Consider the following 26,376-nt stretch of genomic DNA (forward strand, 5'->3'; position numbering starts at 1 on the left):
AATGTGCATAGGGACACGCAGATCATACCAGGAGTGAATTAAGAATGATATAAGTAATTGGTATTAAGAGAGTTCTGTTGTTGATGTTGTCGTAAAGTTGAGTTCAAAACAAAATTTACGTTAAAAAAAAAAAAAAAAAGAGGGACACCTGGAGCCACGCGTGGAGGCTGAGCAGCACTGCGGCGGGTGTTGCGGTCCCGGGCAGAGGTGAGTGCATCCAGGGCTTCTCACCGCCGCGCTACGCACACCTTGAGCCCCCTAATTCTCTGTTGCGGGGCTGTTCTGTGCATCGCAGGGGGACCACCGTCACTGCTGGCTCCTACCCGCGAGGTGCCAGCAGCCCCCTCCGGAAAGATCCTCAGGGGTTGCCAAAAATCTGACAGTTGGGGGATGGGAGGTAAAATAACCCAGGTCAAGAACCGCCGGAGTAAGGGACACGTAGCCACCAACGCTCCAGCTTAGCCATGGGCGGTGGCCGACAGGGACTGTGAGGGCCGCGGGGGCCAGAGAGCCTGTGCCCTTCTAAGGGGGCCGGGGCTACCTAGTTAGAAAGCCAGAATGACGCAGCCTGATTTTTGTTTTCATTAGCCCCTATTTCCAAGTTAAAACGCTTTGTGCACTCCGAAGCCCCTGTGTGTGGGCCACGCCGGGGTAGGTCAGCAAACGACGTCTGTGAAGGGCCAGAGGGTGGGCGTGTGGGGCTCTGCAGGAGACGTTCTCGGTCACGGCTGCTCAGCTCTGTCTTTGTGCGGGGACGGCAGCCGTAGGTGTCACGTGAAGGCTGGCGTGGCTGCGTTCCTACCAAGCTTCCCCGGTGGACGCTGAAATTTGAACTCTACAGGATGTTCACGTATCATTCGTCCTTTGATTTTGTTTTCTAGGCTTTGAGAACGTCAGACTCCTCTTTGGCTCGTAGGCCCTGCGAAAGCAGAGCCCAGACTGGGCCTGAGGGCCGGCTGGCTGCCTCCTGGCTGAAGCGGGCCTGTGGCGGCCGTAGCTAGGGACCCCCGGAGAGCTGGGGTGGGGGGCGGGGCGCGGGGCGCGGGGCGGACGGCACAGGCTTTGCCCACACGCGGGAGGAGCAGCCGTCGGGGTGGCTGGGACCGCCTCCAAACCGCTCCCCCCGCCCAACAGGGTGTGTGGACTGTGTTTTACTGCAGCTGCCTGAGAAAGAAGGAAGGTATCATCTCTCTCTGTTAACCCCAGATCGGCTTTTCTGCCATTCTTTACATTTTTTTTTCTGATATTGTTGTAAAAGGAAGACTATTAATAGGGCAATAACTTAGCTGTTTGCGTGGTTCCCAGAGCCCTAGAAAACTCTAACGGGAATTTTAGCCATTTTTAATGACCTTGCGAAAACCCAAGCTTTCCTGTTTGTGTCCTCTCGACGTCTCTCTGGCAGTAACAGAGAAAACACAGATGGCCTTCTCCAGTCACAGAGGCAGCACAGGACCCTGGGAGTGGGGACAGCTCATGACTTGATTCCAGGAGAGAAAGGTCACCACTGGCTTCTTTTAGGCCATGTCCTGTGATCTGCTCTGGAGAGCAAAATGTGTGGCCTGCAGAATGCATTTCTGGGCTTCCTGGGAAACCTGCTCCTCTTACTGGCTGGAAACGCTGACTCCTATGAACTGCCTTGGATCAAACAAAACAGAGGGCCCTGATTTCCCTAGCCCTCAAAGGTAGCAAAAGTAAATTTGGAAACCACAAAAGGGGGCTGATGGGAAGGGGAGAAAGGAATAAAAAGAAAAGAAACTAGAAATAGGAAAGGAAACAAAAAAAGGGGAAGCGTTAAAAAGTCCTAAAAGCTGTGGGGAGTGGTGGAAAAAAAGAAGCAGAAGACTGGAAAGTGAGAAAAAGGAAAGTGAGAAAAGGGAAGAAGAAATGAAACAGAGGAAGGGCCAGGGGTATGATATTTGCAAACTCTTCATTCAGGCTTTAATGAATAATTAAGGGAAGGAGAACAGAGGGTAACATCTTCATCTCTGAAAGCCACTCACAGAAGCCATCTGTGACCTTTCCTTTCTCCCCAGCCATCACATTCTTGGACTTTAGTTTCAAAAGCCTCAGCCAGCTGTGAGGCAAACAAGACTGGGGGACTCAGCCTAGGCCCTCCCCGCCCCGCAGCTGGAGGCGGCAGAGGGTCACAGCAAGGAGGGAGGGGCTGTGGGGCAACAAGCCAGGACCTCCTGTAAGCACATGAATCAGAGGCAGGTGGAGGGGCCCCCTGTGGAACTCTGGGGGACAGTGGGCTTCTAGCAGTGCCCCATCACAACAGCCGGGAACCCCATGCATCCCTTTGGTCTGGTCCTTCTCTGCTCCCGGGACACGGGTTCCCTAGTGCCCTGCTCCGGGCCTCCCTTAGTCCTTGATTTATCAGTAGCTGCCCTTCTGTAAACGAGGAGTGAAGAATGTGGCGGGGTCGGGGGCGCTGCAGATACTTGAGATTTAAGGAGGAGAGCGCTTTGGGAGAGCACACCCCCTGCCTGTGCCCGGCCTGTGATAAGGATACAGCACTTGGCTGAGAACGTGGCCGGGGGTGGGGTCGGGGGTGGGGAGGGACGTCCCTGCCCAGTGTTCGGGAGCAGACGTCATGCTGCTCCCCTGGGTATCCCCTGTCACTCAGAGCCTGTCCCAGGGTGGATGGGGCACAAAATCCCACGTGAGACTGAGCTACAAACCCAAGGCAACTCAGAAACACTGCACTGGGCTGTGGTTACTTCAAAAGGTCAGGGGCGTGGCCACGAAGTTCCTTTTAATTCTAGGAAAGTAAAGTGATGTTTTTGCACACCTGAGTCAGCGGCTTGTGACATCTGTGCCTGCTCCACACGCACTGACTTCGCAAACACTCAGAAAAAATGCTGTCAACTTTTCCATCTGGCAAATGCCCAGCTCACTGCACCCTGCTGCCCCCATCTCACCAGGCTCTCAGTGGCCGCCCCCAGCGGCCAGGCGAGTCACAGCCACACATCAGCAAGTCATCTGATGTCACTGTGCTCAGGGTGCAAACCCAGTGCCAGCCATAAGCTCCCGGGTATCTGCCATCAGCACTTGGTTGCAAGCCCTGGGGTTTGCCACATGAAGGCAGAGGCGTCCTGGTGCTGGAGCAGCACGGCTGCTAAGCAGCCCCAGGTTCTGCTCGGCTGCTTCGGGAAGAGGCCTTTGAAGGGTGTGTTCAGTAAGCATTCCTGGGCTCTGAGACAGTGTGGGGGCCAGAGTCCCTGGAAAAGGCTGCTGCAGTCTTCGGTGCCTTTCTCTTCCCAGGCTTGGGTGCAAGATAGAGGGGCAGCGAGGGCCTCCAGGAACTGTTTGCAGGGCTGGGCAGTGGCCTGGACAGTGGGGCGGACCTGCCAGGCCAGGCGAGAGGCCGTTCCCCAGCGCCCTGCTGAGGGCCTCTCCTCCCTCGTCCTCCATCCCTAGCCGCAGGCGTGGAGTGGACCAGCGGCTAGAGTCGGGGGTGGGGGTGTTGCTGCAGACACTTGAGATTTAACGAGAGTGATGAGGCGTTTCAGGCGCTCCATCGGGAAGGCCACAGCACTTCCCACCCCTATGCTGAGAGAGAGACAATCTCTGAAGTGGTGTCAGGGCCACCTCAGAGGTGGAGTCTGGAGGCAGGGGAGGTCAAGGTGGAGGGAGAGAGCCTCGCCTCCCACCAGAGCACCCAAGCAGCTAAACAACTGTCTTCTGGCGACAGGGAAAGTCTCTCTTGGAGCTGTGAGAACAGCCCCCTCACAGGCTGTGCCCATGGCCCAGTTCCTCAGGAAGGCCAGATACGTCCACCTCCCGCATCCACTGTCCCTCCAGGTCAATCTGTCAGAGGCCTCAGTGACAGCTTGTTATCTGAACAAAAGAAAATAAACTGCTTTTCCTCTGCAAAGTGCTCAGGCTGATCACCATCCTTTTTCTCAAGCAAGCTACACGTCTGTGCCGACCAAGCTCAACACGTTGCGAGGCTTTCTCGCACAAGCAGGAAGGGAGGCGTCAAGGAAGCTCTCGTGGCCAAGTCTTCCCTCTGTGAGTCATCCACACTGAGACGCGTTCAAGCCACGGCAGCATGTAGACTTCTCTTTGGGTTTGGTCTGGAAGTTTTCAGACACCAGAAATTCTCTGGTTGTCACTGAATTTTTCAAGTATGGGTTTGGTGCTCCTTCCTCGCAGAGATGGTCTGGCCCTGCACCTTGGGGAGCAGGGAGAAGCTGCTCTCTGGCTTCTGAGCAGATCCCCTCTGGCATTCCAGAACACAGGTGTTGGGATTTTCTAGGTGGAATCTCAGTTGAAACTGCGGGACAATAAAGCCCATATGAGGAGGTCATGCACTCATTCTTTCCCTCTCCCAAGATGTTTTCCTGACCCTTTTCAGGTTCCTCTGCAGAAATCACTTCCAGAAAATTCTCAGCATTCACCACCAACTTGTCAATAAGGTCCCTGGGGGCAGAATATGGTTTTAGAATCCTGACTTCTTCTGTGTTCACAGAGTCATCAAACTGCTTCAGATTTAGCTTATCCTGGAAAAGAGAAAGGGACACCCCCAATGGTCATTTGGGGGCCACATACAATGTCGCCAAAAGCTATTAGGCTTGGGACACCCAAAGGCCCAGCCCTGGACCAGCCCCCACATTCCTCTTAGAGACCAGACGTGGTGCCCTTCCATGGGAGCTTGGCAAGAGTGACCCATTCCCTGAGAAGAACACACTGTATTCAAACAATTTCTTCTTCTAGAGAGCTCAAGGCTATTTTCCACATAATCACATGCTCATAAAATCCCAGTGGAGATGGAAGCATCAGAATTAGAATTCATACAGATGGAAAAACCACAATCATAAAGGCAAATGACTTGCCCAACATCACCAGAAAATCAAAGGCGGCCTCCTTGCAGAGGCAGTGTCCGGAATCTTTGTATCCCCCACGCCTAGCTCAATGCCTGGCATATAGTGAGTGATGAACAAGTGGTTGCCACAGAGGCCAGACCTACAGATGATTCAAAAAACACTTTAGACATCAGACAATACTGCTTATGAATTAATTTGCTCTCGTAATAACTTTTTTTAAATTTATTTTGTTTATTGGCTACCTTGGGTCTTCGCTGCTGCGCGTGGGCTTTCTCTAGTTGCGGCAAGTGGGGGCTGCTCTTTGTTTCGGTGCACGGGCTTATCTTGTTGCAGAGCACGGGCTCTAGGCATGCGGGCTTCAGTAGCTGTTGCATGTGGGCTCATTAGCTGTGGCGCACGGGCTTAGTTGCTCCACAGCATGTGGGATCTTCCTGGACTAGGGCTTGAACCTGTGTCCCCTGCCTGGGCAGGCAGATTCTTAACCACTGAGCCAACCGGGAAGTCCCTACTCTCTTAATAACTTTTGATAAGTAGGAAATTAAGTAGGGTACCACATGAATGATAAAAGAGAGAAGAAAATAGAAATAATCAAAATTTAATTAAATACAAATAATTTTAATATCTGTGTTAAATAAAAGAATTCTGAGTTGAAACAAGGGCTAATATTAACTATTCCTTATCAAGGAATACTGGAAACAGTCTTTCAATAACAAGGACTTAAAGGTTATATTTGATTGGGCTTATTTCTACTTAACCAAGAAATTAAACCTTAAAAATTTCAGAACAGTTCTCAATCTAGAAATGTGTGGAAAAGGAAGGTTTCTATTATGAATAACTGCCTAGAAAACCCCATGGCCAACGTCTCCAACCTGAGAAAAACAATTTGCCGCAGCCTGCCCCAGCCGTTGGGCGGAAATGCGCATCAGCACCCCTCAGGGTCTCCAGCTGGTCACTAGATTAACTTGCTCCTGGCGGCTTTTTAAATGGTCTCCAGCCTTATAGCTGGGTTCTCTTGCTTTCTAATTAGACCGTCAGGTCCTTAAGGGTAGGGCCAGTGTCTCTTCCATGGCATTCTTTATAGGACCAGTTCTATGCCCAGCAAACACTGGGTCCTATGAGCCTGGTAAAGCACTTTCCTCTTGTCCAAAGAATGAGGTCAAAGTCATTCCAGGAAGGCTGATTCCACCCATCCTGCCAGCCATTCCCTGGGACTGTTTAACCTGGAGTTCTCTTTATGTGAACCCTATACAAACCTCAGTCCATCACCCTGTCCACCTCCCACAACCAACCTGCTCAACGATCTTCTTAACAAAAACAGGAGCGTTTACCTTGAAATCATCTCCACGCCACGTGGCTATACTGCTTTCAGCAGGGTTGGGGACATCGGGCCAACATAGGTGCTTCAATTTGCTAAAAAGAGAGAAGATTTTAAAATAGGATGTAAGTCCAAGGAGCATTTTACTTGTACTGCAAGGCCAAGCCAAAAGAGTAGGGCTTTACTACAGGGAACTGTATGACTCCCTATTGAATAGGGGCAAGCTCACAGCCTCCTGACAGAAACTGGAAAAGCAAAGTACTTTGGGGGTGAAATTGCAAGTCACCTATGGGACACGATGGGAGGAGACCTTTCCCTAGGCAAAGCTATTCCTACTCTTCCCCACTCTCCCACCCCTGCATCTCCACCCCCTGGTCCTAATGCCAGAAGTCACACCATCACAGAGCCAATGTCTTTGAGATTTATTCCCCAGGAAAGGTAACACTCTAAGCCTTATAAGATACCCACACTTTAGAGCAGTGATTCTCATAGTCCCAACCAGCAGCATCAGCACCACCGGGGAGCTTGTCAGACATGCAAAACGTACAAGAATTTGTACTGATGACTCACTTACAACCCACAGTTGGGAACTGAGGTTGCCATTAGTTTGACCATAACTAAGCACAGCTGCTGGGCAGAGGAGGCCCACAGCTGCACCTCTGGAGAGACAGGTGTCACCAGGAGGGAGCCCTTGACCTTCAGGGTAGAATGACGCTCTCTGGAGAGAGAAAGCGCAAGACCCTGAAGGCAAGCTTCCTTCCATACAGTGGCCAGAGCAGGCGGGACAGATGGCCCCCAGCCAGCCCTCCGACGCTGCACCAGAAGCAAGGACGCATCTGTGCTGCGCCTACACCGGGCAGTGCTCTAACTCCATGGGTATCCTGCTCCCTGCTCTGCCTGGGAGAGAAGCTGGCGACCTTGAGGCCCCTTGCTGCTGCCAGGGGTCCCCTCTAGACACACAGAGAGGGGGTCTTGCCCCCAACTCTAGTCTCAGATGCTGCACACAGCAGAGGAAGCTTGTGGGAAGCTGGCACTTCCCTGGCTTCAAAGAGTCCTAGGCCAGGTGCGTGGGGCTCTGGGGGTGAAAGTCCTCTTATTTGGTTAGAATTCTGGCGTGCCACAGTGCAAGGCATACAATAAGTTCAATAAGTATGTATCAAATCAGCAAATGAATGGACGGCCCCCTGTAGCAAAGTGCCCCTTCCACCCGTGGTGCCTTCCAGCCTTCTCCACCCCTGAGCTGGAGGGCCCACACTGTTCTCTGCAAACTCACTTGGGTTCTTTGAGACCACATGCCACCGTCAGGATGATGAGAATAAGAAGGCCCCCTCCAACCAGAGAAGTTATAAGGAAAATCTCAAAGACACCTTTGGGAAAAGGAGAACAAACGTCAGTAGCAGGTCGAGCCCCTTACTTTCTTGACAACAATCAAAGATTAGTGTTTTCTTCCAGTGGCTTCAGCAACACATTCCTTATCAGTTTTCCTTCAATGTAATTCAAAGGCATTCAATTTCTCTTCTCCTTGAGTAATACTGACAGAAAGTGTGTTCCCTGGGTTTATCCTCCAACTTCATTCATTGAGTGAACCTTTTTTGAGCGCTTACAACATGCCAAATACTATCCCGGGTAATAAAATAAACAGCAAGACGCAAGAAACACAAGATCCTTACTCGCATGGAGCTTACATTCTGGTACAAGAATTCAGACGATAAATAATGCAAGATTATTTCAGATAAAACTGAGCGATAGAGAGTAGGGTAAAGTGGGAGGGGGTTAGCACCTGTGGATAGGGTGGCGAAGGAATTCTCCTCGGAGGAGTGAAATGTAAGCTCGTGTGAATGACGAGAAGGAAGCAGCCAAGTTCACGCTGGGGAAAGCGCTCCAGGCAGAAGGGAGAGCGGATGCAGGAGCGCACATGGGAACACACGTGCGAAGTGGTGGCAGGTGAGGTCAGGAAGGGACAGTTGAGGAAGGGTCCTGGAAGCCATGGCACAGAAGCCATTGGTGTGTTTTAAGCAGGGGGTCTAGGATTTTAAACTCTGGCTGCTCTGTGGAAAACAGATGGTAGAGGATCAAAGATAGAAGCAGGGAGAACTATAAGAACCAAGAGTATGAAACTCCTAGGCTCCAAGGCAGGTTCTTGCCTGCAATGTGACCCCTAGAGAAGATTCCATCAGAGAGTGCAATTTGCACCTAGTGTTGTGAAAGCATCACATGATTTTAAAAGATTTTAAAGAGCAGTATCAAAAAGAACTCCCCAAAGACAATGTTAGCCAATAAAAACAGAGCATGTTTTCTATGTAAAAACACATGCTATACTAACATTTTCTAGAATGATAAATTATTTGTACTCTTTTGGAAATGTGATGAACAAAAGACTTTCGAGCATACTTAAGACTATTTATAGCTTTTACTGCAAGTTTTGCAATGTTCCTTCACTTTTAAGGTTCCCTTTTTTAAAAAAGTGTTAGTATATCCTTAAAATCAAATCTCTGTCATTCAAAGATGTTGAAAAATTAACCTGTTTCTGTTTCTCCCATTCTCCTTCCTTCTTCTTCTTCTCCCTCCTCAGCCCATCTTCTTCCCTTCTTAAATATTGTCCCCATAATCATCATATGAATCCCATTATATTTTACATTATTGTTGTATTTATTAAATTTTTCTTGCTCTCATCTTTTAATATAAAAGCTGATTAGTAGAACATATTACACACTTTTTTACTCAGAAAACTCCACCAGTGATGAGGTTAAGTGGGCCAATGTACTTGGTCAACCACGGTTTTCCCTTGTTTGACACACAGGGACTGGTGGTTGTAAACTTGGGGACAGCCTTGAGGTAGGAGCTGGTTTGCAGTGACAGTGAAGTTGGCATCAACTTGATCCTTCCTCCCGAAGAAGATTTGGGGCTACCCATAAGGAAGATGTAAAATGACCTATCTTTCCAAATTCAACTCTCAGTTTTCCTGCTATCCCTCCTCACTCATACGCTGTCCAGGACGGCCAGTGAGTCAGAGAGCAGATGGTTCTTCCCACCTCCCCCTTTCATTTGGCTTTCCTCTGAAGGAGTACTCACTAATTGACAATGTCTTGAAGTTTATCCTGGTGCCATTAACTCCCCCAGCACTGGTGCTGGCCATGACCTCAACAGTGTAAGAGGTCTTTCTTTCCAGGGACTCCAGTTCATACTGCAGGATGCTGGAGTTGACTGTCTTGGCTAAAGGAAAAATATAGAAGTCAAACACCACAGCCAAACCCAAGTGAAACTTGTGCTTTAGTGCCACTGAAATAAGGGCATTGGAACCAGGGCTTCCAAGCTTGGCCATTTCATACCCCCATCTCTCTATCCATGTTCTGATTAAAATTAGCCTATCAAGATGGATGAAAGACCTAAATATATAAGTTAAATCTATACAACACTTAGAAAACATAGGGTAAATATATATGGCCTTGAGTTAGCAATGGTTTCTTAAATATGACACGAAAACACACAAGCAGCAAAAAGATTAAACTGGACTTCACCAAAATTAAAAGTTTTTGTGTATCAAAAGACACTATCAAATGAGTGAAAAAACAACTCACAGAATGGGAAAAATATTTGCAAATCATATATTTGATAAGGAATTCGTATCCAGAATATGTTAAAAAAAAACAAAACCTCTAACAACTCAACAACTGAAAGACAAACAACCCAATTTAAAAATGGCAAAGAGATTGAAAAGAAAGAAGACACACAAATGGCCAAAGAGCACATACAAAGATGCTCTACATCATTACTTATTAAGAAAGGACAAATCAAAGCCACATTGAAATAGCACTTTACACCCACTAGGATAGCCACAATTTTTTTAGAAATGAAAAATAACCAGTGTTGGTAAGGATGTGGAGAAATTAGAACTCTCATGTATCTCTGGTGGAAATGTAAACTGGTGTAGCTGCTGTGGAAGAGAGTTTGGTGGTTTCTAAATAAGTTAAACTAGAATTGCCCAGCAATTCTACCCCTAGCATACACCCCAAAGAATTAAAAGCAGAGATTCGAACAGGTAGTTGTACACTAATGCTCACAGCAGTATTAATCACAGTGGCTAAAAGATGAGAGCAACCCAAGTGTCCCAGCAACTGATGAATGGACAAACAAAATGTTTATCCTTAGAATAGAGTATTATTTAGCTATAAAAAGGAGTGAGATGCTAATACGTGGATGAACTGAACACATGATGCTAAGTGAAAGAAGCCAGGCAAAAAAGGCCACATATTGTATGATTCCGTCTATACGAAATATCCAGAATAGGTAAATCCATAGAAACAGAAAGCAGTTTGGTGGCTGCCAGGGACTACGGGACAAGGGTAAGGAAGAAACTGATTAATGGGTACAGGGTTTCTATTTGGGGTGGAAATAGGTAGTGGTAATGGTTGCACAATGTTATGGATGTACTTAACGCCACTAAATTGTACACTTTCAAATGTTTAAAGTGGTAAATTTTATGTTATATGTATTTTACCATAACAACAACAACAAAATTAACCTAAACAGAAATCCAAGCCTAGCCCAGAATTTAGGATGTCAGGCAACATTGTAGATGCAAGAAAAAGGCGGTGGACAGTAGGAGTCACGGTGAAGAGTCCTGCACTGACGTAAGAGCCAAACTGGGTCTGTCCACCTCCAGCCTTTAATCCAGGTATGCCCTACTCTGGAATAAAGGTCAGGAAGCCCACCTGTTCATGGCCTGATGGGCACAGTTTATATCAATTCCTCTGGTTCCTATAGGACTCTCAGATACAGTCATTTCACTCTTATTTGACTCTAAAACACTCCAGAGGTGGATACCCCCTTGGCCCCGTTTTCAAAGAAGCTCAAAGAAGCAAAGTGATTCCTGCAAGGTGGCAAGGCACCAGCCATGGGAGCCACCCCTAGAGCAGGTCTATCCACAGCCTCTGTCTGGGGCTTGGGGTTCTTTCAACTTGGATATAAGCTCACTTACAGAATTCCTTTCCATCTTCTGCTTTGTAAAATATGGTGTAGTTGTTGATGAAACCATTTCTCTTACTCTTGGGAATCTCCTTCCATGTAATTGTGACTGTATCCACACCAATGTTCTCCGCCTTTGTTATGGGGCCTGCTGATGGAACTTTACAGGACAGGGAGATAAGTAATAAACACTGAATCACACCCCAGCAGATCCTTCCCCCACAAAGTCTCTGGCCAGTCCTCATACTGCAATCAGTGCTGGGGGTGGGAGGCGGGGGCACAGTAGGGAACTGATGAGTCAGCTTGTCTGAGAAACTGCTGTCTGGGATCATCCACCTCGAGTGGGAAGAGGAGCAGTGTCCAAGCCCAGAGATGAAGTACTTCCTGGGAGACCTCTCACTCTAATGTGGCATCCAGCTCTTTCATCCATACCTGTAAGAGCTGCTACCAAAAATTGAAAGGTATGCCTCCATGGGCTGTCTTTGAGTGACAGGATATAATTCCTAAGGTTGGATCTGGAAAAAAAATAAAATAAAACCTTCCAAAAAGTAAAAATAAAGACTGAATGGTTTGCCAGTAAAACCCTTGCTTATCACCACACAATTACAAATCATTTTTTAGCATCTCCAAACTACCGATAACTCTCAGGGTCCCTAACTCGGTCTTAGCTAAATGTTGTTTCTGCTTACAGCGCTGTTTGCACTAAGTTGCTTTGTGACTTTGGGCAAGTGAGTTCACCTCTCTGAGCCTCAGTTTTCCATTTGTGACATGAGGGGCTTGGACTTGATGATCTCTTATGTCTACCGCAGCTTTAAAAGTCAGTGAATCCAGGGACTTCCCTGGAGGTCCGGTGGTTGAGGCTCTGCGTTTCCAATGAAGGGGGCACGGGTTCGATCCCTGGTCAGGGAACTAAGATCCCACAGGCCACGCAGCGTGGCCAAAAAAAAATGCAGTGACTCCATACCACGACCACAGCTGCGTGAAATACACACAGCTCACTGCCAGCTAAAGGCGCAGCACAGACGGGCAGTGCAGCAGCCGGGAACCAGCGACAGGCCTGCTCTGCCTTGTGTAAGTGCTGCGCAGACCCCAGTGTTTCTTGTGTAAGTGCTGCGCAGGCCCCAGTGTTTCTTCTCCCCTATAGAACCTTGGCCATACACACCATCTTCTTTGACATACGCCTGGATAGAGTATGGCTCGCCCACTCGGTCTTGCAACATTGGATACACAGAGATGTTATAGCACCAGAAAGGTTTTAGTTCATCTGTGGGAAAAGAAGAGAGTGGGGGAGGGAGGGAGGGGGGATAAACAGGGGGGGAGGGAGAGAAAGGGAGAAGAAAGGAGAGAGAGGGAGAAAGAGAAAGAGTGGGGGAGAGAAGAGGGGGTGGGGAGAGAGAAACAAGCATTAGGTGCAGAGCGTGGCATGTAAGAAGGAATGCTAGGCTAAGACTTTACGGCCTTTGACTTACAGAAGATATTCTATTTCTCTACAGTTTTCACATCTGGGTAATAAGGAAGTTAGGTTGGATGGTATCTAATGTCTCTTCCAGTTCTAACATTTTAAAATTATTTCTTAGAACTAAATCTGCATCACTCTGACAAAATGACAGAGCCACCCAGGAAGGGAGAAGTAAGAGATCCAGTCTCTCCTCCATCACTAATTTTGTTACATGATTTGCGGGCATACAGGATAAACTTAATCCTTCTTTCAACAGTGTGTCACCCTAGAGAACCCAGGTACCATAAATTCTAGCTCTTCTGTCTGCATCCCTACATAAGCATAACTCTTCATATGGATGCTGTTAAGTGTTAAGAAATGGTTAGACGGACAGGATTGGGAGAGTGAAGCCTCACTTATGTGTCTTCCACGGAGTGGGGACTTTCTTGAAAAGAAGGCTATTCCCTGTATCAGTCACCTGGGGAAGAGGCCTAGATCTTAAACAGGCAATCAACCGAAGGAGGTGCCCTGGGTAGGACAGATGGGATGCAAACTCCGCTCTTACCCACATGATCAAGATATCTGGGAAAAGCTCTCTGATGGTGGGTGTCAAGATGGTTTTTCCACCTGGAAACATGCCAGCTGCCTGGCCTGGTACCCATGGCTTCCGATTCCAGCATTGCTGGGAAATGCCAAGAAGTACACTTCATCAAGCTTGCCCTAGCTTGTCAAATTCTATTACTCACATTTACAGCTTTGAAGCCAAAGTTAATGATTTCAAAACTGATGAAAATGAAACTGAATCCCACACAGAGGGAATGTGTGGGTCTGTACCGGCTACCTTGCTGGATGGTCCAGTTCCTGGTCTGAGACACAGATTCCCAGGAAATGGTCGAGGGCTCTGAGTCCAAATCCGGGACCCACTCGACCATCCACGTATCCACCTCCCAAGCAGAGCTTTGCCACTCCACCACCAACTGGTCGTGAGTGAGGCAGGTCTGCATGACCTCGATGCACCGAAATGCTGAAAGGAGAGGAAAAAGACTGCTTTGCAACACCCAACTCGTCCTCCAAAGGCACCAGCCACGTTAACATCCATTTTCTGCCCAAAGTGTCCAGAAGGTTCTGGATCCTCGCCGCAGCCTTCCCCTGTGATGCTATTTTCACTGCGTTTATCGTATCCCTTTCCTTACCCTCAACATTTGATGAAACGCCTTCTTCATCTTTTGTTATCTTCCCCAAATTTACCTGTTTCCAGCACAGAATCTTACTAGAAGGAGGGCATGAAGGAATGGGCCTCAGAGGATCACAGTGTGTGGCTCTCCCCTCACCTACTCCTCTCCACCCACAACATACCTGGGCCTACACAATTGGAGTCTGTAGGACGTATGTTTAAAGGCACATCAAAAATAGTCCTGCATGAGGGCAGAAGAGGAAATGGAGTCCCTCAAAATAACCCAAGTGCCTCTTGAAGCTGGAAGCCTAGGCAAATGTAGAGATTTGATGTAGGGGCTGGGGGTACTGAATTCCACTGTTTCTATGCAACAAGCCCCAGCGAGCTGTGCATGTATTTAGGAGCCGCAGTTCCTGAAGGCCACAAGTGGTGGGTCCTTTCCCCAGACTGGGCCTCTGTGACAGACTCCAGCTTCTGGTCTGGAAGTAAGGCCAGAGAGTTTGTCCACCTGAAAGGGCAGCTCTGAGGAAGGACAACCGAGGCATGGGGGAAATGTGAAGCTGGAGTAGGGGCAAGGAGTGCAGAGCCAGGCGATCAACCCCACCTAAGCCCTAGGGCTCGTGCTTTCTCCTCCCTGCCCTCCCCTGCTCATAGCCTCTAAGCATCCTTAGTCGCTGTTCCAGTCAGCTTGAAAGTCATCACTGGAGCATTTGGAAGCTTACCCAGCCTCCTGGAGCAGATAACATGCGTGTTCCCTCATCCCCACAGATGCCTTCTCACTGCTTTTATACGCTGCCTGGTTGAGATAACTTTGAGATGTAACTTACACTTCAGAACCACCCTCCCCAGGACTGTCAATTCAGAGGACACCTATTATGGGTTGAATTGTGTCCCCCCAGAAAGATATCTCAGTACCACAGAATGCAACCTTATTTGGAAATCAGGTGTAAGGAGTTAAAATAAGATGGGGGCCCTTAACCCAATATGACTGGTCTCCTTCAAAGTGGAAACTGGATGCAGAGACAGAGACACACAGGAAGCTGGTCATGAAAAAGATGAGTCAGAGATTGGAATCATGCTACTCTAAGCCAAGGAAAGCCTGAGGTTTCTAGAAGTTGGAATAAGTAAGGAAGGATCCTCCCTTAGAAGCTTTTGAAGCAGCATGGCCCTGCCAACACTTTGTTTTCAGACTTTTAGCCTGCAGAACAGTGAGGCAATGAGTTTCTGTTGTTTGAAGTCACCCAGTGCTTTGTTGGGAAGATCTAGGACAATCAACCCGCACCTTTGGATCAGCCTCTTCTTCCTCCCCTTCCTTGGCCTTGCTTCCTCCACTTCTTTTTCTGGTCTCTAGAGGCATTTTCTTAATACACCATTTGCACACCAATCCTGACTTGAAGACAGGAGCGAGCATTGGTGGCTAGCCCCACACTCTCTCTCTTTACCAACGTTGGCCCTCTGGGGAACAGACGTGGAAAGAGGACAAGCCCAGGCTCTGGACCACGGTGGGTGTGGAATCAAGTCATGAGTCAGCCTTGCAAGATGAAAGGGCCTGGGCAGCATGAAGGGGTGCTGAAAGAAAAGTTTCCAAACCATCATCCTACTGAATGTCAACGAACTGCCTCCATCACGCAACAATAATTTTTTGAGCAATTTCTCCAAATACAATATACTCCTGGGTGTGATGGAAAATATGGATCCCTCCAGGGAAAGAAGAAAGGGACTTTGTAAATACCATAAATTTATTGTGATTGCATGAAGTCAGTCGCTCCGGGCCTATCAAACACCGTCCTCAGATGCTGTAGTGCCTCACCTCTGCCGGCCATCCTAACCCGACCTATACCCGACCTCAACTCGGTCCCCACCTCCTCCTCGGCCCCTCATCACACAACTGGCCGTATTTTGCTAGGTCCTGCCTCAGACTACGCCATGGTCACCCGCTGGCTAAGGTCTCCTAGAACTCAGAGGATATTCAGGCCTGAAGGAAATTGAAGGTACACCTATTCCAATCCCTTATCTGAGAGATGGGAAAATAGAGGCCCACAGAGGAAAATAACCAGTTTAGTGTCACACAGCCGCTGTGGCCAGATTTCTAAGTCACTTTATTAATACCAAGTCCAAGATTAATGACATTGTACAAGATTGGAATCATGCAGACCTGGGCTTGAATTCCACTTGAGAAACTTTGGGCAAATCACTAACCTTTCCTGAATCTCACCTTCATCAGCTATAAAGTGAATCTAATAGCACCTACCCCTGGGTCATTTCAAGGCTGAAATTAGATTAACCTATATCATCTTAGCACAATGGCTGACATATCTTAATGGACAACATTGGATAATTATTCTTACTTAATGATTGTTAAACTTATTATTATTATTATTATAACTATTCTCCAGTTGACTCTACTTTATTAAACAAAATTCTGTAGAGCATTACTTTCTTATATGTCTAGGATCGAAACCTGTAAAGAGGACTGTAAGGGGCCAAAGAATAAACACTTTAGGTTTTGTAGGCCTCTGTCTCAACTACTCAGATCTGCCATTGTTGCACAAAGGGAGACATAAACATAAAAACAAACGGGTGTGGTTGCATTCCAATAAAACTTTATTTACAAAAACAGGTGTCAGGCCAGGTTTGACCCACAAGCTATAGTTTGCCTACACTTGGTCTGGAATCATTATAATTGATGATTGTGCCAATACTTGATGACATAAAGCAAACACCTTCAGAATTGGGGATAAACAAAGAAACCCTGTGTTAATTTAGCATAACCTTAAAGTGCATATTATGATATTTTTAAAGTTGATAATCTGTATCTAATAGAAATTTAATTAATTAGAAATTTTACTAAGAATCACAATAATAATAATTAGCACTAGACAAAGCATCCTATACACACAGTCTCACTTAATATTCACAATAGCTTTATGAGGAGGTGTAACTAAATAATAGCCCATTGAATAAGTAGCTAAGGTTTGAGAGGTTAGATAATTTGCCCAAGGTTTATGACGTCTAGTGAAAGAGCAAAGGTTTGAATCCATAGCTGCTGGACTCCAAAGCCCATGTTTTCATTTCCTACTCTTTACTGCCTCCCACTACAGGGTCACACCAAGAAACTGAAATTACTATTCATCAGCGCCTCTATTAACAAAGAATGTATATTCAATGTCACATGCATTTGTCAGAAACTTCGTCACTAGAAATATTGGATAGGCAGGAACTAGGATGCCAGGAACTCAGGACTATGGGGAATACTATCAAATACTGACTAAAATAATATCAAGTGTAGCTTAAAACACACGCAGAAAAATGTATACCTAGGAGTTCTAAAATGAGGCAAAAGAAGATAAGGGTTCAGTTTAAGAAGAGAAAGAAGAAAGCATAGGCAGACAAGTCTAGTGCTGGTAGGGTAAATGCCTGAACCAATCTAGGTCTAAGCAAATAGAGAGAGTTAGAGAATAAGAGAGTGTATACTCTAGTCATGGTGTATTTCAACAAATAGCTACTGAGTTCCTTTTCTATGCCAACTGCTCTATGTCTACTCTAGATGTTGGAAATGGAGGAGGAGAAGAGGAGGATCAGGAAGAGAAAGAAAATGAGAAGAGAAAAACAGACCAAAAAAATCTCTGTGCTTATGGAACTTGCATCCTATTGATGGAGAGATAGGTAATAATGAAAATAAATGAGAAAATCTATAGAATTGAGGAACAGTAACATCTGTAGAAAAAATAAAGCAGGGAAGAGGAAATCCACTGCTTGCAATTCCTTGAATAAGACTTAAGGAAGGGATTTCCCACGTGGCGCAGTGGTTAAGAATCCACCTGCCAATGCAGGGGACACGGGTTCCATCCCTGGGCCAGGAAGATCCCACATGTCATGGAGCAACTAAGCCCGTGCGCCACAGTTACTGAGCCCACATGCCACAACTACCAAAGCCCGCGTGCCTAGAGCCCGTGCTCCGCAACAAAAGAAGCCACGGCAATGAGAAGCCCGCAGAACACAACGAAGAGTAGCCCCCGCTCGCAGCAACTAGAGGAAGCCTGCGGGCAGCAACAAAGACCCAATGCAGCCAAAAATAAATAAATTAATTAATTTAAAAAAAAAGACTTTATAAAGAAGCTATTTTATTCCAAAACAGGATACAAAATATGTTTACTGGGGAGCAGTACATTTTAAAAATTACTTAATTAAAGGTGTAACAAGCAATTTATTGGCAAGTATAAACATTAGAAATTTCCCTAAGTTGATATTCAAATGGATGGAGAAAAGGAAGAAAACAGGAGAGTGAGCAGACCAAGGCTGGGACATGGTCAATCCTGTCGGGGGGAGATTTTGAAAGAGAGGTTTCAGCCACTGAGGATAAACGTGGCAGATATGACAGTTTTTTATAGCTCAACCCAGCTTATCTTCACTCAGAACAAAACAAATCCAAGCTGCCCATAGAACGTCCAAGCTCATGACTTTGTATCACATGATTTATGAAGTCTCTGATTTTCAACACAGCCTTTGTTCCAAAGGAACTTTATTTCAAGAGTCTCACTCATTACTTGAAGTCTGTGATCCCTCCACCATAACCTAAAGAGTCCTCATTTCATTTTCATTTTGACTCTAGAGAAACAGCAACTTTTGAGAGGACAGGGACTACTCCTTGGCCAATTGGGTGGGGCCAGGCATCTAAGTAATAAGTGTATGGTATACTTACGCTTTTCATCAATAGCTGGAATCCTCAGCGTGGCCACCGGAGACTCCCCAAGAGAATTATAAGAAATCACATATACCCAGTAGGTCTTGCCTCCCAGAGACAGTTCAAGCTGCTCATCAGTGGTGTTTCTTGTCTCTGTGAGGTTAGTGTTGTTCTCTGGAAAGTACCATATGTTGTAGCCAAGAGTTTTCTCCAGGACCGGAGCTCCTTTAGCCTTCTGAACACAAAAGAAACAAAATTTATTGCTGAAAGCAAAGAAAGAAAGGCACTGAGAGGTAATAAATGGTGGGAATCAGGAGTGGGAGGTAATGTGAACCATTAGGTGCTAACCTACAATCAGGTAATTACCTTTCTGGGATGAATAGCAAACCCTGTGCCATGATATTAACCCTCCAACTGCCGGAAGAGGGGATTTCTAAATGGTCTCTTGGTATCAACCCTTGACATATCTAATTCCATGGAGCTAAACTAGGATGATGCCCAAACCAATGCAAGCAAGCCACCCCTGTTCCTTTTGGCTGTATCTTTCTCTCTATTCTACGTGGGCAGAGGAGTATAAATAAGCTTAAAATTTGAGGCATTTTCTCTGAGCCAATCCCAAGTCTGTTCTGGCCCCGGGTCATCTCTTTCTTAGAAGCTTCCAAGGGTTGGAGAGTACCAGTGCGCTTACCTTTTATCTCCACACCCCACCCCCACCCCCACCCCTCCAAGGAAAGAGCTAGCTTCCCCAGACCAGGCATCCCTGTTAAGAGGACTAAAACATTCAAGGCTGCCCTATCAGACTCAAATTTTTGGTGAGAATCAAAGGTGACCCCAGGGGCTCCCAGACAACCTCTTCTTTTCAGACTTGAACCTGAGCCTACTAACTAGATGCTTTGCCTAGAGATCAGCATGCAGGAATTATAGGGCTTTCCAGTAGTTCTCTTTCTGTTACTGAAAACACACACAGATGGAGCAGAATAACTGAATGTAAGGTCAGAAGGACTATAGAAGTCACTTTGTCCCACTGCCTTTACAGCTGCCATGACATAAAAAGTCAATTAGAACCTTCCTAATGACTGGGAAGCTTTTATCTCTCAAGACAACTCATTCTCTTTTTACAATAACAGCTTTATTGAGATATAATTCATACACCAGAAAATTCAGTTTTTTGAAGTGTGCAATCCATTGGCTTTTAGTGTGTTCACAGAGTTGTACAATCATCACTACTATCTAATTTTAGTCCCTTCTTTTTCTTAAGCAGTTCTAATTCTTAGAAAACTCTCCTATTAAAGCAAAAGGAAGACCAGCTCCCAGGCGAAGGGGAGGAAGGTATTGAAGTCCATCTCACCTACTTCATAGGTTGGCCTACTTGACCCACGAGAGTCTGGCCACATGTGGTAAGTGCCATTGTTTCCTTTCCTTCCTCAAAAATATGTTGATAGTCATTCGTTTCCATGCTTGATAACTGAGGAAGAGGCCACAACATCTGGGATTGACACTCAAAGATTTCCTAACACCACTGGCTGTGCTCTCCCTTGCCTGCTGCCTCTGAGGGTGTCCCTATGCCCTTGGAGTGGGAAGGGAGAGGAGAAAGGATGCTCCAACTCTGAAGTGATTGGGATTGGAATGTCATTTGGGAAAGCAGGGTGATTTCTCCATTTTCAAAAGGATTTTAAGCTTGCCTGGACTTGAGCAAGTATGAGATAACCGGATGAGTATTTCTGGCGAATTCTGAAGACACACCAAAGAGTTTTGGCTTTTCATTACTCTCCTCCCTCTCTTCTTTCCCCCAACTCCCCATCTCCTCTCTCCTATTTCCTGGCTCTTTTCTTCCCTCTGTTTGCCCTTTTCCTTTGCTAATTATTCCCTCTTGCCCTCTTTTTTCTGCCCTTTTTACTACCACCTCCTCTCATCTCCTCCTCCTCTCTCTCTGCATTACCCACCTGGCTCCTCCTTTGTCACTCTCAGGCCTCCATCCTGCAAAGGACCGTTTGGCCCCTGTTCTACCCTTGCCCCACACTATCCCAGTGCTCAGGGAGATTCTTGTGCAATATATGTTGGCGATGACCTCAGGACACACTAGTAAGCTCACCTCAAGTAAGTGCTCTTCTCCAGTGTGGGGGTAGGGGCAGTATAATTTTACATTGCCTTCTAGTGGAGGCCAGCCAGTGACAGTCTTCTCCAGAAGGTCAAGGTGCCTCCTGCCCTTGCACTGTGTACCTGTCCCAAGTGTTAACATTTCAGACCAAAGAAGAGGGGCCAGGGTCTGCAATGCACATTCAGGCCATCTACAAAATGACCTACAGGCCTTTTTTAGGTGGGAAACCAGTGTGAGATCTGGGGCATCCAAACCTCTAGGGAAAGAAATTAAGGAGGTAAAATTCCAATAATCACAGTTCTTAGAGGTGTAAGAGACCAAGGCTTTTTAACAGACATTGTAAATAAATAACACAGAGGGAGGTCACCTTCCACAACAACTGCACTGGCCTTCTTCCATCCACCTTGGCTGGTCCCAGGACTCTCCACAGATCCGGGCCATGTGGAGCTATAAGGAACAGGAGTGAGGTGTTCAACACAGACAGAAGGGAGTTGCAGCAGGAGGTGGTGAAATTAGCTAACTGTTTAGAAAATACAGTCGGGGAGGATTTGCTTGAGGGAGGCAGCAGGAGTAAGGTGGCGAGTGGATGGATGGCAACATTACAATGATGTCTTCATCTTGCGGCGGAAGGACTGGAATCAACCAAAGGTCAAAAATAACTAAGAATCTATAAAATCATTATCCTATATATAAATCACTCCTGCCCCACAATGAAAACATTGGGATTTTCTTGCATTAGAACAATACTTTAATGTGGTGCAAAACTTGGTATTTTGTGAAAAAAATAAAATCACAATTATTTGGTAAAAAAATAAAAAATTTTTTTTAAAAAACTGCCCTTGGATCTGATGACTTAAGGTAAGGTAAAATAAAATGACAACAGACCCCATTGTAATATAATCTATCACACAAATATGGATTGGAATGTGACATTTCATATTCTCTAAGATACAACATTTACATACATTAAAGCTGGGAATGACATAGATAACTGATAAAGATATTTCATATATATAACTTATGCCATATCTATTCCCCAAAGAGTTGAAACTTCATACTTACAATGTTATAAAACATATGAAAGAATTAAAGAAGAAAGAAGCAGAGAAATAATCTTTCCTAGGTCCCTCTCTGAGCTCTGAGTTTAATGCTGATTTTCCAGGCAGGACAAGTAAAAAAGAATCAAATTGAGTTGTGTATTTCCCATGGGCTGATAAAAAGGAAACACAGAAATCGACGTGAAGAGGTAAGTATTTTCAGGCTATGGGCACTAAATTCATAAATGGGATTTATCCTGTGGATCCTCTCAAAAAAGACAAAGGGTGACGTAAAGGCTGATGTCTACAATCACAGTTGAACGAAGGTAAAGAAATATTGCATGTGTACATTTCTCATGGTTGTCTTCTATGAAATACAAGGTCATAATGTCAGGCTTAATTCATGCATTTCTCCAGTGAGAAACAACATAACTTAAGACAGCATAGTTCAAGTGTTAGCTTCTGATGATCTACCTACACAGGGATAAAGCTTACAAAAACAAGAGGAATTTATATTACACTTGATCTCTGGACTATATCTCTCAAGTATCATGTCTCAAGGAGTTTTGGCAAGAAGTGGATCACTGGCAATTTATAGTTGAATCCTCAGACATGCACCTAAAATTTCAAAATGCTGAGCTTCTGATTAAAGATACACATACACTTTGATCATGAGAGGAAAGCAGGGTTCTAAAGAATTGTTCAGAAGGCTAGAGGCCTGTAATTTGAGAAAGTGAGGAAATATCTCTAATTGAAGCTGCAGTTGGTAAACTCTGAATCTTTTCTTGAGGAAATCATATGGAGGAAAATAATGTAATTCAGTCTGTAAAACATGGGGTCTGCCACTCAGGCCGAGATCTAAACTGCTTTAGTACTGAGAGATTGTTTTCAGGGAGTTTTTGACTTCAGGTGATTGAGAGTTTTAACGTGAAATTACACACTGAACTCTAATTAAAGACAACTTCATAATGTAGAAAAATGCACTAAAGGGCAATTAAGTCAATAACCTGTCTTGTCATCAATGGAGGGTGACATTTCTAAAACTACTCTTGCAGAAGCCAAAGTGTGGGTAACACAGTCTGTTAGGCTCCCGATGAGACCTATTGCAGTTCCATGCAAGCTGCAGATAAAGAAATTGGAACTGTGTAAACTTTACATAAGACGTAATCTACATTCCATTGAAATGTTGTCTTACAACTCTGCCAGGAGTTTTCTGATTTCCCAAATGTCTTTACTGAATCAAAAGACTAGACAGCCAGGACTCGGTTTTCTCAGACAGACAGCAACAGGTTTCAGCCCGTCTACAGGACAAATAGATGTGTGCAGAGAGACTTCCTCCCTGAAGACAGCCTCAGCACAAGGCTACAAAGTCATGAGACCTTCAAAGGTGACCCACAGAATGGGAAGGACTCTCCGTCTCTTACTTGCAGAGTCTCTCTGTTCCAGTTACATGGAAGTCAGACTGTGGGATAATAATATTGAGAATGAGAAAGAAAAAATCTGAAAGCAAAGTGTTCATTACAAGCCAGTTCCACATATTCATCTGACGCATAGACAGAAGCAAAAATAAACTGATTATTAAATAATCAATCATTCTAGTTATTGATTAGAAACGAGTAAAATTCTCCTTAGATTTATGCTGTAGGCAGCCACTTGGTTCTCATAGATGGTGATGATGAGTGAACTTAATCAGGTATTTCTTCTTTCACTGAGATCATTATTTCCTGCAGATGCAGTCCAAAGAGAAACAGTCTTCTCGATACAGACTTCCCACAGACGCAGCTGAAAATATGGGCGAATGTGCCAAACATCTCTTAATACCAACTTGGTTCTCATGGGAAACTCAACCAGGATCCAGAGGAATAAATGTTTGCCATATGGACCAGGGAGCACAGGAGTTGACCCCACATGTTACCTGAGACCAGGGAGGGAACTGACTGTAAGACTGACTAAGAAAGGCCTGAAATCATGCCCAGGGGTGAGGTGGGGGAAATTCCTGGTCTAAAACTTGGGTCTTATAAAGGAAGGTAAAGCCTCAGAAGGTTAGAAAGATCAGCATTTTTCTGTTTCTTCTGCATGTTTCAGAAGATGTGTGGCCTTCAGCAAGTATTCATCGAACTAGTCTTTCATTCATTCATTGTATCAGGTTGAAAAAATGAACCCCAAACACTTAAGTACAAATCTCTGGCACCTTATATGATCAAAGGGACGTAGTACATGTGATTAGGTTGGGATCTGGAGATGGGGAGATTACCCTGGATTATCCGAGTGGGCCCTAAAAGTCACCACAATGCTCATTACGAGAGGGAGGCAGACAGATCTGACACAGAGAAGGAGGAAAAGGCAATGTGATGACAGAAGCAGAGGTCAGAGGAACACGCTTTGTTCACAGGAAGGGGCCGCAAACCAAGGAATACAGGAGGCTACTAGCAGCTGGAAAAGGCAAGAAAATATACCCTCCCCTCAGAATCTCCAAGAGGAAACAGCTGCGCCAACACTTTGACTTTAGTCCAGTGAAATTGAACTCGGATTTTGAATTCCAGAACTATAATAGAAAAAAAAAAGTGTGCTGCTTTAAGCTATTAAATGTGCGTTAATGTGTTACAGTGGCCATAGGAAACTAACACATTCATCAAACATTTATTGAACATTTACTGGAGGTCAGGCACAGGGCAAGGCTCTTGATTTACAGAGCATGGTAACGTGCTCAGTGACCTGCAGCAAATGGGAGTGATTCTACACAGTTCATAGGGCTTTTAGGAGAATTAATAATACTAATAGGATATCTGGCACTTACTGAATGTTTACTATGGGCCAAATACAGTATTTCATTTACTCTTTAAAACAATACTAAAAAGTAGGTACTACTGTTGACTTGATTTTATAAATCATATTCCATTATGAAAAAGTGAGGAAACCGAGTCTTAGAGATTAGGTATCTTGCTCAAAGTCACTCCAGAGCCAGGCTGGGATTCATATCAAGCCCACAGATTCAAAGCACTCTTCTTAATGACTATGCCTGACTCATGGTAAGCATTCAATCAATGTGCAATCCCTTTCTCTTTCCGTCCCTTGCTATCATTAAAGATGTGACTTTTTTTTTCATTAGTTATACTTTTACTTATTTTTTAGTAGTAGCTCCAGGGTTTACAATATATATCTTTAATTTACCATAGGATACCTTTACATAATATTATACCACTTCATGCCTAGTATAAGAACTCTACACAAGTATTAAAGATGTGATCTTTCACCTTCAAGGCAAGAAGCTGCTAACGTCACTAACACCATCAGAGGAAGGCCAGCCTATCCTGTAGGCTCAGGTGCATACCATGAGCCCTGTGGAGAGGAAATGTACAGACTCTCCAGGTTCTGGAATGTGGGATCCCATGATTCTCAAGTACAGCACTTGACAAAACCCACAAAGACTCAGTCCAGGTTGCCCTAAACCAGAGCAGGCAGAAAATGAATTACAAGAGACCAACTTGCCTTCTTCCTCAGTTATTCCCATTTTTTCTTGACTCCAGCCACTCCAGAAACTGGACTTGTCAGCCACACATTGCAGAGCTACAACATACTGTGTAAAAGCCTGCAGCCCTGTCAGGTTGTATGCTTCTTCTCCATTCACATCTCCTTCAGTGAAGTTGACTTCCACCTAAAAAACAAAGACCACCTTGAGCTGGATGGGGGGGGCCACATGTTTGTTATCTTTCCATTTTTCTTCTTTGCTCCCCAGCCCTCTCTCACCTTTCCAGAACTAGTAGCATTATATCTCAAATTTTTAAATGCATAATTTTCATAAATAAAGCTCTACACATGCCTGGGGACCATTAGCACATAAACAAAGGTGGGTCACCCCAAGAACCACCACCCCTCCCCATTTCCTGTTTCTAAGCCTCTGGGGCCGATTCCTGCCTCTGGGCTGGATGTGAGTGAGCAGAGTCTTTCTGTTCTGGAAGATGCAAGGTGGAGTCCCGGGACCCAACATGGGCCTCAGTTTAAATTCTGGAAGTGACTATGATACCTAGAGATAAGGCCTCAAGGAACAGTAGATAACAGACACCTTGACAGCATTAAGTTCAACCTCACATCATGAGTAAAACCCAGACGAGTTAAGTAAAACTCTCTCCGTGTGGGGAGCGGAGAGAGGCAACTACATCACTTCACCTTTCTAGACCTCAGTTTCCTCGTTAGTAAATGTGCGTGTTGCTTTATATGATCTCTCAAGTCCCTTCTGGACTCAACCCTAATAAGAAACCAGAAATTCAGCTATGTATTACTAAGCGTAGTCACTGTTGCTGCAATATTTATATTGAGTTTATTAATGAAAGTAAACTGTGCTAATGGACATGTCCACTTTGTGAGTATCTAGTCCTATAGAACCCGGCGAGAGAAAGGCGTCCTGATATTTCTTACGTATATATAACAGCTGTGAAAATAGGTACACAGTTATAGGTCCCGGGCCTAAAGGAAATTGGGCAAAATGGGGAAGTGTGTATGTGGCCAAATGCTAAGCATCCCAACTGCAGACGGATAGTTCTGAGCTCCCAGCCTAATGAGATAGCATCAGAGCAAGGAAGCAGCATACAGAGGTGAGGACAGTTTTGCCCCTGAACCCCAGGTTCCCTGAGCACCTTCCTCCAAAAGCCCTGCAGACGTTGCAGTGGTAGAACAGGGCTGCTGGGAACATAACTCAGGACAATCCAACATCTCTGGGAAAGTAGCCTCCCCAGTTTACCTCAGTTATGGGGCCCAGTTAAAACCAGATTAAGACCTGTGGGAGAATGCCAACCATATGGTGCCCTCCATGCATAAATCAAAATAAAAACAGTAATA

At 45.5% G+C, this 26,376-nt stretch overlaps 1 protein-coding gene across 1 annotated transcript in view; it reads right to left on the minus strand.

Moving 5' to 3' along the window:
- Positions 1–3,981: 3,981 nt before the first annotated feature.
- IL31RA (interleukin 31 receptor A) overlaps positions 3,982–26,376 on the minus strand; it is a 56,478-nt gene continuing 34,083 nt past the window's right edge. The window contains 11 exon segments of the mRNA XM_057720641.1: positions 3,982–4,091; positions 4,094–4,505; positions 6,158–6,239; positions 7,418–7,511; positions 9,217–9,357; positions 11,123–11,269; positions 12,272–12,373; positions 13,389–13,571; positions 18,424–18,640; positions 20,871–20,950; positions 25,030–25,195. Of these exon segments, the coding sequence (XP_057576624.1) occupies positions 3,982–4,091; positions 4,094–4,505; positions 6,158–6,239; positions 7,418–7,511; positions 9,217–9,357; positions 11,123–11,269; positions 12,272–12,373; positions 13,389–13,571; positions 18,424–18,640; positions 20,871–20,950; positions 25,030–25,195 (1,734 nt within the window).

The sequence above is a fragment of the Hippopotamus amphibius genome, chromosome 1 (assembly GCF_030028045.1).
Source record: "Hippopotamus amphibius kiboko isolate mHipAmp2 chromosome 1, mHipAmp2.hap2, whole genome shotgun sequence".
NCBI lineage: Eukaryota > Metazoa > Chordata > Mammalia > Artiodactyla > Hippopotamidae > Hippopotamus > Hippopotamus amphibius.